The sequence below is a fragment of the Taurulus bubalis genome (genome assembly GCF_910589615.1).
Source record: "Taurulus bubalis genome assembly, chromosome: 9".
NCBI classification, from domain to species: Eukaryota; Metazoa; Chordata; class Actinopteri; order Perciformes; family Cottidae; genus Taurulus; species Taurulus bubalis.
The window spans coordinates 23652228-23673565 of record NC_136597.1 but is presented as its reverse complement, the minus strand read 5'-3'; the positions used below and the strand labels follow the sequence as shown (position 1 = coordinate 23673565).

Here is a 21338-nt window from a genome sequence, read left to right as displayed (position 1 = left end):
TTTTACACATAAATGTACAGTTATCCTTCCATTACATTGAGGAACAGAGGCGTCCGAACGCCCCACGGAGGTCACCGATACGTCATCCAACTCTTCCACGACACAGAGCCCACTGGCTCATACGAACAGAGATTTGTAAACACGAGACACAGCAGAAGTAATACAAAAAAAAAGTGTGACAATCGATTGAAGTGTGCGTCCTCACGTTTGCAGACGCAGGCTCGGTCCATCATCCAGATGAGGGAGGAGCAGTACTCGCAGTAGGTGGGGATGCTGTACTGGGTGGACTTGAAGATGTGGCCGTTGTGTTCTTCCACCTGCAGCAGAGACACCGGTCAGCTCAGCGCAATCAACTTATTTATTAATCCAAAACCCCTTGAGGCGCCAATGCACCGTTAAAACTCACAATGTCCGTTTCCTTCTTCCTCGACTTCTTGCGTTCTCGCTTCGGAGCCTGAAAAGAAACCAACGTGTTCAAAGAATCACAGCACTTCCTATAACTATTCTACCCAACAACCTATTTTAGATGTTTCTAGTGAATGCTGAACATTTAAAGAATTGATAACAATAGTTTTTATTTTTTTATTTTATTTTAATTCCCGGTAAGAATCCCAAAAGTCAACTATATTCTTCCTTAAACAATTCAGGTAAAGACTTCAACTTTACATCCACTTTAAAAGTATTTTCCTCTTTTGCTGTGTAAGGAACAAAGGACCACACATCTCTTGGGAAAATAATCAGAGAGAGGAGGAATCTTCATCTGCATTTGAAAATAAATAGAAATACTTGTAATTATCATGCTTTTCTGTCATTTTTCACTTTCTCACCCTGCCGATCGTTCCCTCCATGGGCTTGTACTCGGTCATGAACTCGTCCAGGAAGACCTTGAAGGTGTTGACCCACACCTTCACGGGCGATTCGCACCAGTCCCTCTGCTCCAGACGCATGGTCTTCTCCAGGATCTGCTCGAACAGCGCGTAGAGGTCCTTGTACCGGATGCTCTTCCCGTCATCCATCTGGCGAGGGTGTGGGCAAAAGGAAAGGAAAATATTCAGAATCATCAGCGATGTTTGTGTTTCAAATGACAGATTACTAGATTTACTACTCAGGGTTCTCCGATAGAAACATTTTATATTTTGTTTTTTTACAGTTCATTTTACTCCACTTAGATGCAAGATGGCGGCGTTGCCTCGTCTGCAGACAATCACACCGTGCTTCTTTTTATTAACTCTCAAAAAACACTTTATTTCATCTCATGATGACTCTCTGTCTCTTTAAGCTCCCCTCCTAAAGAAATGTCTCGTTGAATCGCATGTTTTCCGATCAAAGGAGCCCACAATAAAACGGACCGCGTTGTCTTATTTTCTCACAGCAGCGAGGACTCACCGCCAGCGCGGTGGAGTAGGAGTTGAAGATGTTGATCCTGAACTCCCTCAGCGCCTTCTTGAAGACGACGTCCACCATGGTGTCCTTCTTGCCGTCCTCAGACTCCAGGTCGGCGATCTGCAGGGACAGAAGCTTTTCAAGTTAACGAAATGTGAATAAAACACGCTGGAAAAAAGAGGCAGCAATGATTTACTGAGATTAGTTTTATTGAAAAAGTGGACACTGTGCTGTTGTCCTCCACTGTGGCACAATTATTCCACTTCAAAATAGCCCATTCATAGACAGCTTACAAAGGGAAAATACTATTTTAAATCTGATATAACGGATTCAAGTAGTGACTGCCATTCTTCGAGGTAAATTTAAGACTTTTATACATTCATTAATACACATTATGTGCATAGTCGAGATGATTTCAGCCCAACAATAAACTATGTGTTAGACAAAAAAACGTGTTGCAATGGCACCCAATGGTTCCCCTAATTCCAAGTAAAACAGATTCTCTTTTATTATCTATCTCCTCTAAAATGATTTTGTTTACGCCGATTAAAGCATGAACGAATTACAGATAAGTGTCTTGCTCAGACACTTTCTCCCAGTTAATCTGGATCGTCTGCAGAAAAATAAAAGAATAATTTGGGCCTACTTTCTATAAAAGAAATACAACGTCTCTGAAGTAAGATGTTGCCGTTTAACTTGACAAGATGAATGCATCAACACTGCGACGTCGACAAACTAAATCATATTGACCCCGGTTGTGTTGGGGTGGCGCTGGAAACTTCACAGACGGATGTTAAAGCTAAAAAAAATCCGTCCCTCACCTTCTTCATGAGGAAGTCGTTCATGCTGCGGTAGTCGTGGGCCGAGCTGAGGATGTGCAGGGCGTCGTTCTGCCACTGGCCCGGTTCCAGAGCGATGCTGCTGATCTTCACACTGCGGCGCCTCCTCATCTTGGGAGACGGCTCCTTGTTCTCCACGCTGTCCCTGACCCCCCGAGAGGGAGCCGCCTCCAAATCTGGGCTGTGGGGAGGAGAAGAAGGGCCTTCTGGGGAGGAGGATGCAGGTAGAGAGAAGCTGGATTACTAAAATATCACTTTTTTTGCTGTATACTGTAATACGCTATTCATCATAACCTCTGACCTCCTTGTTTGGAAGGCAACCAAAACTAGAATGCGTCTGCAAATTGTATTCAAAATATATATTTGTTTACCATGCGTCTCTCTGGCTTCGCTCCCGCTGGCCTGCTTCTCTCTCGACAACTTTTTCTCGCCGTGCTTCGTCTTGCTCCAGAAGCGTATCCTTCCCCTCATCCTGCTGAATCACACAACGCAATTAAGTTCCAGAAAAGAAAAAATAATTGGAAAAAGTCTCAGGCCGTAAACGGAGAATTGTGTGACCGAATAAGAAAGTCAAATACTAAATCGTATACAAATTTCCCCGGACAAACAAAAGTTACTTCTTGAATGTGTTTCCTTCTGTAAAAAGCATTTTGCGGGTTCAATATCTTGCCCGAGGACATTTTAGGGGATCGAAAAGCGGGTATTTTTGACTCGAGGACGACCCGCTCTTCCTCTGTGCCCCAGCCTCATGAGGAGGATGTCTAATGTGATTAGAGACTCCCTCACCTTCCATCCTGACTGGAGGTCTTCCTGAGGACCTCCACCTTGCCCAGGTCTCCGGACGACATGGTCTTGTGGATCTTCTTCTGGTCTTTGTGAGACGGCTGCAGAGCAGAGAACAGGAACAGGAACATGCATGTCAATGACAGGATTTAAACTGGTCCAGGACGCTGCTGCTTTTGTTGAACTGGTTCCTTTACATTCTCATGGACAGACACGTCATGTTATGTCGTAATATATCAATATACTACATAGAGTTTAGTATGCCGTGCATATTTGTAAATCATGTAAAAGGAGAGCATGTTGAGGTTGATATAATAAATCTGCTGAGTGAGTGAAATCAGCCGATGTTGAGGCATCGAGAGGGAAACGGAGCTCATGCGTAGAAAGTCGACGTTGTTAGTGAGAAGTCGCTCTGCTCGAGTCCGGCATGCAGCAGTCGGCGTGCAGAGCGACACGAGAAGTGACGTCGGGTTTTTCAGGAGAGGCTGAAACATGGAGGGGGAGGAAGCTCTTCGGTCGGTCCGGACCGCGAACGTCTCTTTTCATTGTTGTGACAGAAGAAGATGCAGAAGATGCAGAGATACTTTGATGCGTGTGGCATTTTGAGTTTTTAACCTTCCATTTGACCTTCAAGAGCAAACTGCCACACTGGGAGAAGTATTCTTTAAAGTGGCGGATTCACAATTTTCATCGGACAAGTTTACCAGCAGCGGCAAATGCTTTCAAGGATGAATTATTCGGCTCCACCGAACAACACCTCGCTTGTTGTGTACTGAAGGAAATAATACGAAAATCAAACTCCAAAATGAAGCATCCCCTAAAAGAGAGAGAGATGCGCTCTTGCGTGAGATGAAAAGGCCTCAGGTGGCGACTCAGAGGGTTAGCAGTGTTAGAGGCTCCTCCCCCCGGCGCTCGGGCCAGCTCCACCCGAGAGGAAGGCGGCGGCGGAGGGATAGGAGGGAGGGAGGGCGCCCCGAGCGGACAGGAAACAGTCAATCGACTGGAGGTCAAGGGACCACCGGCTATCCGGCGCTTTACCATCTCGGAGTCGCTGTGGCGGTCGGCGTTTGGGGGCGACAGGGCGGGGGGCAGCGCGTGGGAGTCGGCGGGGACGTAGTACTCGTCGTCGTCGTCCGACTGGGTCGCCCCCTCGGAGTTACAGCGGGTGAGGAAGTCGGAGCGCGTCCGGGACATTCGCGCTTTCTTTTTGGGGACGGGGCGGCCCACCTGCTTCCAGGCAACCACAGGGACATCAGGTCAGCTGTGTGTGTGTGTGTGTGTGTGTGTGTGTGTGTGTGTGTGTGTGTGTGTCTTTAGCATTGGGAGACGAGGCTGTCCAAACGTCTGTTCGGGGTTAGCTTTCTTCCTCTAAAGGTTTATTTTCATATCTATCAGCTGTGTAGAATGAGCTTCTTTATTATCGATAAGTGTGTTGCATGTAAATCAGCTGATTGTATATGCTGGTTTGATTTTGTGTATATTTTTATTTATTGCACAGAGAGCATAATATCAGCTTGATTGGCCAGGTATGAGAACACATACACACCAGGTTACTTTTCAGTCAAAATCCTTGTATTCGTGAGCTTGCGTGGATAATTAAAGTGAATCTGATTCTGATGTTTCAATATTTTTTTGTTTTACAATGAGAAATGTACCCTCAACATAAAATCATAGTGTGAGGGAGCAGGTTGGTGTGTTCATGTAAGTGTGTGTGTGTGTGTGTGTGTGTGTCCGTCCTACCTCTCTGCTTCTGAATCCGATGGATTTAGAGTCGTCTCTGAACATGGCCAGAGATCGTTCCTGGTTCACCAAATCCTTATCTGACCTGCAACACACACAAAAAAAAAAACACATTCAAAGTTTTAGAAAAAGCCAAAAAATTCGACAAAAATGTCAAAAAGAAATATGGTACTTTTGGGAAGTTCGCACAAAGAAAAACATCTTAAAACATTACACTTTATTAAAATGAAGGCTGCTACAATCAGGTTATGGGTTTCTAATTTGTACAATATATCACATTCACATACATATAAAGCTCTTTTCCTGGAAATGTTTGCTTATGAAAGTCTTTTGTTGTAATTGTATGGGTTTGGTGTATTTTGAGATCTTCTAAAAGCACCCTGACCTTAACGGGTCCACTTACTTGGAGAAGGGCAGCTTGCGTCTGGGCGGGGAGAACACGGTGTTTTGGGGTTTCTCCACCATGTTCACAATCACCGTCTGGGCCGAGCTCTTCTTCTGAGCCTTCGGTGGTTTTGTGTCCAGCACCGGACTGGGAGCCTCCTGCTGGGGCCGCGCCGCCTTCCTCTCCTGCTGACCGGAGGGGAGGACGGCGGGGACGGCGGCCTTCGGCTGCAGGCCGATCTGGATGTCCACCTCTGAGGAGCAGAGCCCCGATTCTGGACTTGACGGATCCGCCACCCCGGGTGCGTCGCTCTCCGCCTGGGGGACAATCCCATGTGGCGGTTCCGCCTCTGATGCCACTGCAACGGGGGTCATTTGGGAACCGGGCGACGCTGCGCCTGCTCCGACAGCTCCTTCTGGCTCCGCCTCCTCCACGGGGCTCTCCTTCTGCATGCTGATCAACACCACCACGGGCCGACGAGACGTGGACTCTCGTCTCTCTCTGTGGGACTTCGCCGTCGGTTCGTGAGCCGGACTCTGGTCCGAGGCGATGTAAAAAGTCGCCCTCGGCTTCTCGTTGACGTTTGAGTCTCTCAGTTGGACGTCCGGCGCTCCGGGTTGTTCCTGAGGGGCAGTCGGTTGGGAACCGAAGCCTCCAGAGCCGTCCGTGTCCATGTCTTCCACGCCGAGCAGCTCAAAGCTACCGTGACTCGAATGTCTGTGAGGGTCCTCCGGCTGACAGGCCGAGTCTTCTTGGACGCTGGTGGTTCGGACCTTGAGAAGCTCCAGGCTGAACTGGGCCTGCTCCAGCTCCCTCATGCGCCTGCTCTCCCGCTTCGACCGGTTCTTAAGGCTCGGCTCGTCCGTGCTCCTGCTTCGCTCAGAGTCCTCTTCTTTTTCCGTCTCTCCCGAATCTAACGGAGCAGACTTGGAGTCGTCGGACAGTTCGACAGAGACATCCTGGACGTGAGCTTCCTGCCCCGATGAGGCGAGGTCCTCCATGGCTCCTGCATCCGCCTCCGGTGGTGGACTCTGTTGTCTTTCATGCCGCTGCTTCACCTCCCTGAACCTAAAAGACATTATCAGGGAATAATTTAGAAGACTGTCTCCATTCAAGGCAGAATACTGAACAGAATATTAAACACACCAAGAAAGATGCCTTCAAAATTCGTTGCTTTTCTTCAATAAAACATTCGCTCTTTGCTGATTTACTTTAGGTTTGATGTACTTGAAGATTTTTATGTACTTTTTAAAAAAATTTTATCCTCCCTCATGACCCTCTAAAACATCTAATGTCCTGCTGTGTTGCCTTGAAAACTACTTTAGATAAGACCCAAATAAGTAAAGGAAGTTTGTGGAATTTAATATTTTTTAGAGAAAAATACTGAACAGAATATTAAACACGGCAACCATGATTTTTGCTGAAAACATATATACGCACCAGTTTTGGTTTCTACAGATTTTAAATTAAACCTGCAAAAAAATAGATTTTGACCACTATTTTTAATTGAATTCAAAGTGGCTTCATGCCATGTCATCAGCAAAAGGCACACAGGATGTACTCATATGACATTCAATGTTATAATTCCGGCTGCCAGAACCATATAAACATTCAGGCTCCCTCATGTGGCTCAAAGGAGTCCTGAAGATATCAATGGGGAATAAAAGATTACGGAGGAAGCTCCGCTAATTTATTTGGCGACCCTCATAAAATCTCCTGCGACCCACCTGAGGGTCCCGACCCCGTGTTTGTGATATTTCTGTATTAACCGACGCTGTTGCAGGTAACGTTCCCTCACCTGAGTCGAGCCAGGCGGCCCCTGGCCCTCGCCTGCAGCTGCGTCACGGCCCCCTGCGTGCGGCAGTAGCGGCTCCTCTCCCTGAATCCTCTCCACGCCGCCTGGACCGTTACGGCCGCCGCACATCTGCGTCGGCAGCGACTCCTCCAGCTCCTCTGGATGACGGCGGCGGCGGCGTCCCGGCGCTGCAGGAACCTCCTGCGCTCCCTGTAGCTCCTCCAGGCCGCCTGCAGACACACCGCCGCCTCCTCCTCTTCATCAGCAGAGTCCACGGACGACTGTCTGAGGAGGCAGCGCCGCCACCATCGCTGCAGGAAGACGTGGGGACTTTTTTTATTAAATGTAGACGGAAACACAGACTCAATATTGCTTTTCTTCAATGAAAGATTCATTCAAAAACATGCGTCTTTGAAGATTTCAGGGTTCATACACATTTTGACCAATGCATTTCCATGACTTTAAACCAAATTTCATGAAATAAACATGAAAAAGTGAGAAAATATAGTATTTAAACTAACAATGAGAATTGCAAAGCATACAGTAAACCTTAAATGGCACACATGAATGAGGGACAATAGATTGATTAAAAGAAAAAACATTTGAGCGTAAATGAACGAAATTTTCTATGACTTTTCCATGCCTGGAAATAACCATTTTAAAATGCCATGACTTTTCCAGGTTTTCCATGACCGTAAGAACCCTGTGATTTACTTTTTTAGGTTTGATGTACCTGAAGATTTGGGGATTTTGATGTACTTTTTCAGATTTTAATGTTTTAATCCTCCCTCATGACCCTCCCTCTAAAACATCTCATGTCCTGCTGTGTTGCCGTGAAAGCTACTTTAGGTAAGACCCAAATAAGTAAAGGAAGTTTGTGGAATTTAATATTTTCGTTTTTCATGAGATGCTGCAGAATGGGATGAAACACCCGATCAGACACGGGAATAACTTCATTTTCTTCTGATTTAGAAATGCATTAAATGTCAGATTGTAAATGTGAAATGACTCAATTTCTAAAAAACATTTATTAGAGCTCAAACAGCAGTTTAGAGGGTACGTTTGACCAAATGTTCTCTGTGGGTCCTGCGACTGGGTTTGTTTTCTTTCCGTCTGTCTTCCTCTGAGGACTCTTCCAGAGAAAACACACAGGCGTGAACGCAGCGTTTTCTTCCTCCGTCAATCCTTTCACTGTTTGCTTTCTTACGTTCTCTCCCTCCCTCCCTCGCTCGCTCTCGTTCTCTCCTCAGAGAGATAACAGTGTGTGTCTGTGACAGTTGAGGCCAAACCTTTTGGATTGAGGGCTCATGTATAGAAAGATACGAGGCCGAACAACATAGACGTGTAGTTTTCAACCAGCTACACTGAAACAGTAGTTAAAACAATTAATTAAACACAGTGCCTGGCCTACATGCCCATTTAAAATATGAAGATGTAATGTGTAAAGAGGAAAAGTTCAAACAGGCTAAAATTGCCGGATAATGTGTTTTGTTCTTGGCCTCACTTTAAAGATTACGATGCAAAGTGTATTATCAAGATGGAACAAACAGGCAGAAATGGTAAAGTATTGTTTTTTAAGCCAAAAGACAAAGATGATGTCCCTAAATATAGTGTATTAACTGAGAAATCCAATGTACATACAATTCTTTATTTATCAGAAATATGCTTGAGCCATATTCTAGTTTATTTTTTAAGAATTCACAGGCTACATTTTGTCCACTTCAGATTTACAAGGGTGACTTACTGTGATTAAAAGAACTAGGAAAATAAATCTCATTGTTTCAGACATTATTAATAATGTTGTCATCCAACACATTCAATCACCCTTCATTATTATTATTAAGAAGTCATGTACCAGTATGTTACGACATGTTTAAAATGGTAGAAAGCTCTTTTTAGAATGGAAATCCCTCAAGAAGTCTAATAAATACTGAATATAAGAGAGCAATGATAGCTTGAGTAGTAAGTGGAGGCTGTACATGTGCATCATCTCTAAATCAGACTATATTTAGAGGACCGTGTTCTTCGTATATCTGGAGTAAATGCACCGCTATTAATCACTTAATGCCTAAACAGCTTCAGGGTATGCGTCCTTAATGGACTCCGGAAACCTGAAATGGAAGAAACTTGTCTGTGCTGGATTGTCAAATTGATTCATGATGCACTCACAGCAGTCATTTTATAGCTAATCAGAATCTGAAATATTATCTTAAACTGCATGAACGAGTGTTGCACGGCTCCTCTCCTCCCCACCGCACGGCGTCTCACCTGGATGACGGCGGCGGCTCGCCTCATGTCAACGAAGCGCTTCCTCTCCAGGACGGCCCTGAAGCGGCGCTGCAGCGTGACGATCCGCCGCAGGACCTCCTGGTGCAGGAGGGTCTGCAGACGCTGGCGCTCCGCCTCCCGCAGGAACACCTGCAGCACACGGGGGACATTTAAATAAACGCGTCCAACAGGATAGGAACGGTCCACCGGAGATGGAACTGGTTTCCAGGGAGCCGTACCATCGTGTTGCCCACTTGGTACCCGGCCGGCGGCAGGTGGATCCGCCTGAAGAACTCCCGGATCCCGGACTTGGTTGGGCTCGTTCCTCGAGGCAGCAGCACATGAAAGTGACGCACAAAGTCCTGCAACGCGGTGCAAAGCAGTTTTGGAGTCAAGGAGCGAGACGATATCGGTTAATTCTAAGTTTGCCTCCGAGAAAGAGAGACCGTTACTAAACGTCTCGTTTATTGAGAAAACCTGCTCTTCAAATTTCAAATAAAACAATGACTGTTTTTCTAGTTGATTACTGACAGTGATTCTCTACCTTCAGCCATGTTTTTGCAGCAATAAAAAGTAAGATTGGAATCACAATCAGGTTTATTGACTATGTTAGAATTTGACTCGGTGTTTTCGATGGCTCGCAGTGGACTTCTACGCACAGCGCCAACGAGGAACGTACAGAAGGATTACACTAAGAAACATACGGCTAAGAAAAGGAGAAATATGAGCGATCATAAACGTACATGAAGAGAGAAAACAAGGCAGTAGAATGACCATTAAAACATGGAAATAAACAAGCTAACTGCCCAAAGCTGCAGACATGTACCCCCAACGTTAGATAGCAGAAGGAGAGGATTACCTGGAAGGTGTACTTGATGCTGTATCCTGATTGGCGGATCCGGACGGTCTCCAGCATGCCCGTGTATCTGAGCTGTCTGAGCACCAGGCTGTCGTTGAAGCGCAGCGGCAGCTGATGGACACGGAGAGAAAGAGAGCGGAAAGAGAACGTAAACTAACTGAAATCAGCAGCCGTTCGTGGAAAAGGAAAAAAAGGTTTCAGCAGCGACTCCTCTGCAGAACATTACCTTCTCGGCGTTGGAGCGAAAACATTTGACGAAGTACGGCTCCGACTGATCGAGAGTCTCCATCAGCTTGTTGAGGGACGCCTGCTCACACAAACACAAACCAGTGATGTCACATCCTCGTTCAATGAAGAGGAAATGCAGTACATGTACACACATGCTGTACACGTTTGAGGTAATTGAACTCTTTTAAGAATGGCCGAAAAAACATTTTATTCAGGAAGGTATTTTTTTACCTTGTGTTGATGATTGTCAGCTATTAATTTGTCTTTTTTAAACTTTTTTATTAGGGGTTGCTTTAACCATGTTTTAACTGTTTTTCTAAAAGAAAAGTGCGTTTTAAAATTAAATTTATTATTAATTGTACGTTTCCATTTTATAAACAACATTTCAGAGGGAAATATTGTTCTATATAATTCAGCACACATCTTTTATTTAGTTACTTGTTACTTTAGAGATTCAGATTATTATGAGAAAATATCAATATATAAAATATGACATATATTAAACTACTAATCAGAACATGAAGCAGTGAGATTTGTTACCAGCGGCAACATTAAAGTGATTTACACATAATACATCAACACTTATGACAAATCATATAATATACACTATTCCAAAATGTGCCAAATTGCATGAGTAATTGCTGGTAATACATGTTGTACTTTTAATTAACTAACAGAGTATTTTCACACTAGCTACTTATTGAGGGTACTTCCGTGTTACAAAACAATACAGCCCTAGTAGTGGAAATGTTTGACTGTATTTATGGTTCAAGATTTAAAAAAGGTATTTCCATTGAATTTTTGTAAACCTCTCATGTCCTGAAGTATGTCTTAAATTCAATATGTAGTATTTGTATACATGTCGTAGTGTTGTTAACATCTTTTACTTTGAAATGTTTCAGCAAATATATCCTTGTACACCTGAAACACTTCAGGCTGAGTCACTAATGTTGTTGTAATTCACTGATCCTCCAGCAGGGGGCGACGGCAGCACTGACCTGGAACTGGGCGCTGATGCTGGGCGGCTTCTTCTTCTTGTGCAGGTGGAGCAGAGACTTGGTGATGCGGTCGTGGAGTGTCACGCTGCTCAGGTAACGCAGGGACTTCACCTCCAACAAGTGCTGCGTTCACAAAAACAGATATGAGGAATGAGGAAGCTGAGTGTATGTGTGTGTGTATGTATGTATATATATATATATATATATATATATATATATATATATATATACACCCCCGAACCCTTCTGACCATGCCGTGTCCCGTTTGGTTCTTACCTTGGGAAGGCTCGGCTTGGTTTTGACGTTTTTGTTCCTCCTACAAGTAGAGAAATATTATTATAATAAGCAATATTATTATTCAAATTAAAGATATACCATTATATTAAATATTATATAAATGCTAATACCATTTAAAAGAATATTTACATTCATCAAGTTGGGTTCATTATTACAGATACTAATAATACAGTCTAACCAGAGATGTTTCATCCTCTGAATACCCTGGCTACCACACTACCCATAATGCAAATGGGTGCATTTTTTCCCAGAGGTCCTCCTTTGCTCATCCACCAGCTGAGGGAAATGAAACTTTACGCACATACGTTGAAACTAATTCCTTGCACATATCGACGATATCAGTACTATTGATTGATTATTAGAGCCTACAGCTGATGGATGTTCACATTTGACACATTATGATGTTAAAATTCAGCTGAGACCAATAGTAAACAGATCAAAAGTCAGGTGTCACTCACAGGAGGATGCCCTGCGCTCTCTCCAGGAGCTTGCTGCTGGTCGAGTTGAGGAAGATCCCGTCTTCCTCCAGGGCGGGACTTCCTGTCGAGGACAGACGACCGGACCTGGTGCTGCGGCCGTTGCAGCCGACACCGTAGCCATCCCTGCAAAAGATAATGTTGAAATCAGAAATTTGCAATTTTACCCATTTTTTATAATTGCATCTGTTCATTCTTATTGGTTTTTGCTGTGTATTTTTATCCATTATTTTGACTTATGCTATTTTCATTTGTTAAAGTAATTATAATACTTCTTCTCTGTAAGATGTGTTTTTGGGGTTAAATGCTTCCTGGTCCGGAGGTCAAAAGACGCTGCTCATAGTTTGAAACCCCTGGAGGCGGACCGGGCTCAGACACTCGTGTTGGGTCGCACTCACCAGCTGGCCTTCTCATTCAGGGCGTTGGTGCCTTGAAGATCTGACAGAGGCGTCCGCGGATTCTTCCTCGTGATACCTAGACGGCAGGAGGACACATGTGAGAAAAGGCTATGTTTTATTTATGGACACCTTCTTCTAGAAGATCTAACTCCCCCATCACTTCACCTTCACAGTCCAGTGACAGTATCTTGCTTTTGTATCATTGCTTTACTTCTCCCCAGTCGACCCCAAGCGCTGTGTGAGTGTGTGAGTGTGTGTGTGTGTGTTTTGGTGGAGCTGGCAGTGAGTAATGTGCAGTAATGTCGATGGAGACGTTACATATGAAAACAAGCAGCTAATGAGCTGGGTGTGTCCACTTTACATTTGTGGTTTTCTCTTGTAAAAAGTTTAAACTCACTGCTTTAACATGCAATAACTTATTTCACACACATCTTATTTCACTTATTTCAAACGTCCACGGAAAACAATGTCCGTTCTACTCCTGTTCTATTTCATGACATCATCCTTATGTTTGTTGACAGCCAGCAGCTGGATAGCTTAGCTTAGCATAAAGACTGGAAACAGGGGGAAACAGCTAGCATGGCTCTGATTAAAGATGTTTTTTAAATCGATCCAACAGAGGTGGAGAACTTTTTTCTCTATACGAGTCAAGAAATGCTGCATCCTCCACATCCTCCATTTCCCAGAATGCATCTTGAGCATCTTTTCACTGCATTACTACAAGCCTGATAAATACCCACGCCATCTTTTTGTAACACAGGATTTCCATTCATAGTCTCTAAACCCACAGCGAGATGACCCCCGATGACGTCAACAAGGTTGTTTTCATATTTCTCCAGAACCATAAAAGACATCAAACAAGGTTTTTCAGCAGGCTGAGTGAGTAGCACACTGATGGCGATGTGTACAATCTGTGGAGTTTCCCTTTAGTGGAGGAAACTCTCTGGGGAATTTCTCTGGTCAATCAGACCAGAGCTAAAAAATGATCATTTTCCGATTTCCAATATCTTATTAACAGCTGTAATAAAACCAGCTCACTGAGGCTGGAAATCATCAGAGATCCATAATTCTCAATTTCACCACCAACGATTTCTAGAATACAGACTGAAATGTATAATGTTTTTTAAAGAGGAGCACCTCAGCTCACCTGAATTCAATGAACCTTTATCGACAGGAATCCATCCCATCATAAACCCCATTAACACCTTTCTAAAACTGCTCAGATGAGACGAGGGTTGAGTTTCTTTTCCAAAAAAGCACTATTGTCCAAAATAGATAATTTAAAGTCCAGTTTAAGACATATTAAAGGTGATCCGGAAGAAAAGGAACCCGTAAGAAAAGCTCTTACGGTGCTGATGACCTCAATAAGGTCTTTATTGACACCAGTAAGCGCAATTAGTTTTAAAAAGGCATTGTCACTAATGTCAAACATGTAGCTAAAGCTAATAATCTACAGGCATAAACAAAGTACAGAAAATAAAACATAAATATCTACATATATTTTTGGGATTGAAATCGGCTTCATAAGTGCATTTCTTCTATAACACTGTGTGGAACACACATTTTGAATAAAACATAACGTTGCATCGTGGTTATTATATCATCTCATTATTTACTTTCATGTCTGGTGTGTGTGCAAATACATCATTATTATTTTTAAGGGAATTTCTCAATGTTTGATTTAAATAAAAAGGTGAAACTGGATGAAAACACAAAAAAAGAAGAAAAAAACAGTGGGTTTATTGTTGTTGTTTTTTTCGGTGGACCCTGTTCACGGCAGCGGGAAACCAACAGACTTTCATGATTCAATAGAATACGGCGGCGAGACTTGAAGTTATTTCGAGGTACTTACTGTACTTCTCGTCTTTGCATCTTTGAAGGATCTCGAGGCTCCTCTGGTGAACCGGGTGATGGAGGAAACTGAAGCTGTCGACAGTCTTGACCACAGCACAGGGAACCGTTGCATCGTTCCCTAAAACAAAGAGATGGAGAGCGAAAGGAAGAGAAGAAGAGGAAGATAAGAATGAGAGAGAGAGAGAAAACAAAGACTCAAAACCCTCTGAGACAAACCACTGGTGACATTCTCCTCCCAGTTTGTGAAAATAAACACTGCAGAAGAAGATCAACACCTTTTTCTTCCTCCTCCTCCTCCTCCATCATCATCCTCATCATCAACAGCAGAAGCACAACTCCAAGTGAAACCTCCTCAAACACACCCTGCTGTTTCGCTGTTTTCGCGTCTCGCTGCTTTCTCCCCCGGTAGTGAATCCCGATTCAGTGCTCGTGTGTGTTGAGCGATGAAGTTAAGATCATCTATTAGTATACAAACCGCCATGTGGAAACATTAGATCGCATTATTGGGACTAGGGACATAAAATCACTACTTTTGAGTAATTTTGAGTAGGAGTTTTGGGTTGAAACTGAGGTTTTATCACTTAAAATAATACCACAAATAGGGCTGCACCTCATGCATATTTTCATTTTGGATTAATCATTTGGATTATTACTTTGATGATGTGAAAGTTTAGTCTATGAAATGCTAAAAAGCCGTCAAAATGCCCATTGCAGATGCTGAGTGTTCGAGTCTCGTCTGTCAAACGGTCCAAAACCAAAAGATCTTTCACTTAAAATGACAGAAAACAGAGAAACGAATCAAACCCTCACATTTGAGAAGGAGTTAAACAGACGCTGGGATTTCTTGCTTTGCAAATTCCATCAACAATGAACTGCTCAGTCCACTTCAACCAATGTTTTTCTTCACATCAACAAAGTAAAGGGACGACGCCTCCCATTGGAGTCTACAGAATGTCAGTGTGGTGTTTAGTGATCAAAGTGTGTTTAATGTAGCATCCTGCTATTCATTGAGACGCGTTCAGGGCCTTTAACCTCGTTCATCGTCGCTCTATTGAGACTCAGAAGACGCTTCCTCACCCGTCTTCTTGGGGATGTGTCTGCGGCCGGCCTCCCTGAAAGCCACCAGGGCTCTGAAGTAGGCTCGCAGCACGGCCCAGCGGAAGGTCGCCACCGGGTCGATTCCCATCAGGCTGCAGATGAAGGCGTTCTTGCTGCTCTTGAGCAAGGCCACGATGTCGGGCCGCATGTGGTCGGTGTTCTTCTCCCTGAAGTCCTGGATGAAGGAAGGACACACGTGCATCCAGCCGAGCGTTAGTTACTCCTCATCATAACTATATATTCAGGCAGCGATACACCGTCTGCTCCTTCATCCCGTTTCTCATCAAAAGAGCTGATTTAGCAGTTTTTGTGTGTAATAAAAAAAACATAAACTCAAGCAGAAAATGTTGCCTTGTTCAAGGCATTATGTGCAAATGTTTTACAGACCCATACCTCTCTCACATCTGTTTGATATGAAGCCTAGCGGTTAGCTTAGCTTAGCATAAAGACTGAAAGCGAGGGGAAACAGCTAGCCTGAGCCTGTGCACTGGTAACAACAGCGCCGCTAAAGCGCAGTAATTAACATGTTTCATCATTTTGTTGCTTCCAGCCGGTCAAGAGCGAGGACAGTCATCTTAGGGAGGAATGGGTCCTGTGTGAACCCAAAAGTTAACCTCCTGAAAGTCCGGGTAAATTGAAAATAAATGTGTTTAGTTCATCCCAGCACAGAAGAATGTGTTATAAATCCACCCAGACAAATTTTAATGATAAAAAAAACAAAAACACAAAACTGTTTCACATGTTTTCAGCAACACGAATAATCTGTTTGGAAACGAGTTCCAGACTTTAAATACGAGGTGCAGAAACACTTGCTTAAGCACACAGAGTCCACCGCCCTCTCTCCTCCTGCCTCACTGTCTGTGTGTAATTAAGCACTTCTGGCTGAAGCGGCGCTACGATAACAGAGCTATGAACTATAAACCTTTCAACGTATTCTCTCTCTCTCTCTCTCTCTCTCTCTCCGTTTGAGTCGACTCAGCTGTGCGTTCACCGTTCGCTCGGACACGATCACGATTCACACCAAACAACTCCTCGGCTCCCAGTGGACACCGGGTACCTTTCCACCTCCACGATAACCAACTGTTATGGATTTGCATCATACAGTCAAACAACAATACGCTCGCCCCGTTCCAGCACATGTGCTTCTTATCAAAACGCAGCTGGGAGGCGAACGGAGAATTTGGTTTAGCCGAAGAGAAAGAGGTCGACCGAACAACAAGTAGGTCGGCTGCAGAGATTCGTGGAGGTTTAAGAGAAGCTTCCTTCATCTGTCCGGAGCTTTGATTTTACTGACACTGACAGAAGAGCTCTGTTTAATTAGCATTTAAGGAATTAGGAAAAGATCCAAGGGCCGTGTTGCATGAATATCTTTCCTCATTGTTGGATAATGAAAGCTTTGTTATGATTAAACCTCCGTTAACGTGCTGACGTGTGACACGGCGACACGGCGAAGTAAAAGGTTAGAAAGCAATCCTGTCTACATTCTATTTTTTATAAATTTGCAGCTGGTTGTCATGAAAATTGTTCTTTATTAAGTCGACCAGAGGAAGGTAAAATCAGACAACAGTTGATACAATCAGGACATCCGGAGCTCAGTTGGAAAACCTTGAAAACGAGTTTGCAAATCTGATTCCAGCTGAAAAAACATCTGAATAATCCTAATCCAGATTGTGGGTTTTTGCCTCTGCTGGCAAAGAGATGTGGACATTTATCTCGTTGTACCCACAAAACCCTTTTTTACATCTTCAGTCTGAATGAAGTCTGTTATGAATTAGAAGAACAGAGTTCTTACCTTGACTCCGTACTTGACTTTACCGGCGTAGTGTCGGATGATGAAGGCGGGCTCCATGACAGCGGGGAACTCGATGTAGCTGTTTCCTTCATGCTGTCGCTTGAACTTGTCCAGCAAGGTCTGATTGGAGGCCTGGGGGAAACTAGAGGAAACGGTGGCTTTGATCAGACGCAGGTTGAAAACACCGACATTTGAAATTCGAGACTCTCAAATGAATACATTTCTAATGCACCACAAAACATTTTCCTCGGGAAACTTCACAGCGTCATCTATACACAACAAGGCAGCATACATCCTTCCATTAACTCTCAGGGATTTAAACCGTGCCACAAACCTAACGCCGTGGCTCAAACTTCACCAAAATTGCAGCACCTCTATTTCAACATTTATCTTTGGTGTTTTTTACATCTGCTTCATGCACATTTTACCCATTTGCCTCGAACCTCAACATACCTCAGGGGGATGTTTCACATCATCTCAACCTCTCCTCCCTGGCACCTCTGAAACGCCCTGCTGGCCTCAGTATATCCGCAGGGGGCTTAAGGCTGTAACGATGGACCCCCACACTCAGCCCCCCTGTCCTGCAGAAACCTAATCCACTTCTCCAGAGGCCCCCGAAGCCCCGCGAGCTCCACTAACTGTGAATGATGAGATCTCTAAGCGTCGTTCTTTCTTACTGTGTAATCATTTAGCATGAAGCTCCTTCCTGTGACAGCATGAAACCCCAGGAGAGACGCTGTCCCTCCCTCATTTCTTTCCTTCAGAGATCCCCCTTTGACCCTAATTCTCCAAAAGTGGTCCCCCCCCACCCCCCCTCCATATACACACCATTTGGTTCATTCCATGCGTTATTAGATCCAGATGAACCAGCTATGCTAAGTGGCAAGTAAAATGACAGCTAACATAGATAAATATGGCTGTGTGTGTACCGCCTGATGTGTTTTTACGAGGGGGCGGCGGTTTGATTCATGGAGGGCAGAGAGGCAGAGTGCTTCACCTCAGAGGAAAGGGAGAGGGGAAGTGTGACCGAGAGATGCTGGCGGAGGAATGAGCATGTCTTCATGCTTTGGCTCGGCTTCGGTGGAAGCGCCAACGTCGGTATCATCCAAGCTAACGAGGAAGTGGTTGTTTCTTCGATTCACCAGTTGGGGGCGCTAAAGGTGCTCGTGCAGAGCGATATCAACAAAGCACTACAATGACATGTGTTTTTGCCAACAACCACCAATAATCATGTATATTTTTAAAGTACAGACCGGATTTTTACAATAAAAATACCTGTTTGGTGTTTTTTTTGTTTTGTATTTGAAATAGTTTGCATTTTGTCCGTATAGCGGAGCTAGAGCAAACGTTCATCATCTGGGGACCATGCATATAAAGATTCACAGATTCTTGTTTATCTACAATATATCCATCTCCGACCAGAAGCACAGGACTTTCTGTTAAAGTTATTCGGCTAACCGCTGCTTCCTAAAGTGTGAGCTGTAATTCAGCAGGTGGCGTACTTGCACTCCTCGTCCAGCAGGTGGAACAACGCCGTGGGTTTCTTGCTGATGAGGTTGAGGCAGCCGCTGTTGTCGATGTATTCGATGTTGTGCCAGATGATGCCTTCGGCCCTGTACTCCTCCTGCCGAGGGAAACACAGAGGAAAGGAAGACGTTGGGACAGTACAGACTTGAAGCAATCTGGGGGGAAGGGAGGCACAGGAGGACCAGAACCAGGACTCAGACCCTGCTGCAGTAAAATGAGGTGTTTTCTAAAAGGTGCTCAGAAAACATGTCGCCTCATGGTAGCTTTAGGTAGTTTTCAACAACTATCAGGTGACAAACCTGCTCTCAACTTGACTCAAGTTCCCCGACCTGTGCGCTCTCTCTGTGGTATGAAACCAAAAAGTCCGACCAAAGCTTCCACAGCACAAATAAACATCTATCTGCCCCACGGGGCCAATGACAACAGAGGTATATGACCCATGTCCTCCTAAAAGCCCAATGGGAGAAACCATTGAGAAACACTAGTTACAACCCCAATGGAAGAAACCATTGAGAGACACCAGTTACAACCCCAATGGGAGAAACCATTGAGAGACACCAGTTACAACCCCAATGGGAGAAACCATTGAGAGACACCAGTTACAGCCCCAATGGGAGAAACCATTGAGAGACAGCAGTTACAACCCCAATGGGAGAAACCATTGAGAGACACCAGTTACAACCCCAATGGGAGAAACCATTGAGAGACACCAGTTACAACCCCAATGGGAGAAACCATTGAGAGACACCAGTTACAACCCCAATGCCAGCTGGGAGGAACCGTGGGGAAGAAAAGAAGTGGAAGGCGAGGTTCGTGGGTCGGGTCGAGCCACTGTTGAGGCACATTTGAAGGTCAATAAACGGCTCCTGCTCCGGCAGCTTGGCAGGTCATAGTGTGTCTTACTGTTGTTGGACTGCTGGAAAAGAGCTAACTCAGCAAACCAACGTGCAGCACTGAAACCCAAAGGGTCAGCGCTGGCGAGGCATGAACCGAAACAGAAGAAAAGGAGGGCGTTTGTGTGTCAGGAGAATCAATAACAACGCTGATTAAAGCGCTTATGGCAGCAGCCGCCCGATGCCGCAGTGTTCTTTACGTGTCCCGAAACCAAATGATGGAAAGAGCAACACGCCGCTGATTCTGTTGTTCTTAGAGCGTCGCCAGGACTTAGATGAAAAGCAGTGAGATCATTAGAAACAAAAGGATTAAACCCTCTTGGAAGCGGAGTGATGAGAAAATCTTATGTCGACACGCCTGCGAGATTAATATCTTGACAAATTGCTCTTAATAGGAAAATACATGTACTCAGTACATTTAACGGTGTTTTACACTGATGTTTATTTTGTGTAAATGGGAAGGTTTTGTGCAGACGGTGGTGGAGGAGCAAGTCTGGTCCTTTGGGTGCCATGAATATGCTTTCATGAAAACCCACCCACAAGATCATATTTCCAATGTGCAATTGTCAACAGGGACAAAGCTGTGTTTGATGGGGAGTTGTGACTCGAAGTTGGCGCTCGACAAAATCAAGCAAGCTTCATGAACCGCTTTTCAAAAGAGAAGTAACAAAGAAGACGAAAAGAGAAGGACGGAGAAGCCGACAGAGAAGATAATCGAGTCCAAAAACAAGGAGATAAAGTGCAAACCATGAAATATACAAGTTATGAAGTGTTTATTTTACAAGAAATGGATTAGGAATCATCCTCTAGGAATGATAAATAGTGCAATATGTTGCTTGTTTTTATCCGGTTGTACATTATCTGCAATGCTCCGGTACAAATTGATTTGTTTGACTGTTTCTTTTTGATTTACGACCATGGAGGCAGCCATAACCACGACAATGCAATATGTCATGTGTCATATCGCGTGTGCAGCATTTAAATCCAAGACAGTAAAGCACATCGTATCGAAGTTCTCGTCTTGCCCGGTGTCAGAACAGGGAGGGGCTTCTTCTGATTGGCCAGGTATGAGAAGAGAAAAGACTCACGCTGCAGCATCCCGTGTGCATTGGGTCCGACTGGAAGATAAGCTGTAAATGTGGCGGTTGATGCGTGCGTCACATAAAGGTGTGTGTTGGTATTTGCACGTGGTGATGCATGCTGGTAGCCTTTTGTGTGTGTGTGTGTAAGAGAGTGTAGTGCGCATGTGTTTTTGAACTACTATTATGATAATAAATGCAAAAAATGAGCAGCACTGGAAGACACTTTCACACATCTACGCTTTTTTATCCAGGCTGCCGAGGCATTCCTAGCATGTGGGTTCGGTTTTTGCAAAACCCCAAAAAGCGAGCCGTGACAAAATTGTTGCACGGTTTCACTGTGCACTCACAGATAACCGACCCCCAGTTCATCACTTCTGGTGCGAGAGAGTTTGTGGACAGATGTGTTGACTCAGAGAGACGATCGGACGCAGGCACACATTTACAGACATAAACACACTTACACCCATCGGCCGTTCCACGACACGCGCGCTCTACGTAAACAGTCGGGTGACTGCAGAGCGTGTGAGGCGGTGCCTCAGTTAGACGTTGCTGCTACAGTTTCAACTGAAACAACTCGTTATTGATTAGTCAATCTACAATAGCTGACTTTATTATAATTAGATGAATCGTTTCGGTAATTTCT

The 21338-nt window shown here is 44.4% G+C and overlaps 1 protein-coding gene across 1 annotated transcript in view; it reads right to left on the bottom strand.

The window, feature by feature from the left end:
* Positions 1-21338, bottom strand: part of LOC306741618 (unconventional myosin-IXAb-like) — a gene marked incomplete at both ends in the record, with an annotated part of 102032 nt that overhangs the window by 11701 nt on the left and 68993 nt on the right. The window contains 23 exon segments of the mRNA XM_079223930.1: positions 206-317; positions 407-454; positions 828-1016; positions 1387-1503; positions 2205-2428; positions 2594-2697; positions 3009-3106; positions 4044-4235; positions 4746-4830; positions 5149-6198; positions 6929-7236; positions 9194-9343; positions 9433-9555; positions 10053-10163; positions 10279-10359; positions 11279-11401; positions 11555-11594; positions 12034-12177; positions 12450-12525; positions 14302-14421; positions 15381-15576; positions 17194-17335; positions 18696-18817. Coding sequence (XP_079080056.1) covers positions 206-317; positions 407-454; positions 828-1016; positions 1387-1503; positions 2205-2428; positions 2594-2697; positions 3009-3106; positions 4044-4235; positions 4746-4830; positions 5149-6198; positions 6929-7236; positions 9194-9343; positions 9433-9555; positions 10053-10163; positions 10279-10359; positions 11279-11401; positions 11555-11594; positions 12034-12177; positions 12450-12525; positions 14302-14421; positions 15381-15576; positions 17194-17335; positions 18696-18817 — 3955 coding nt within the window.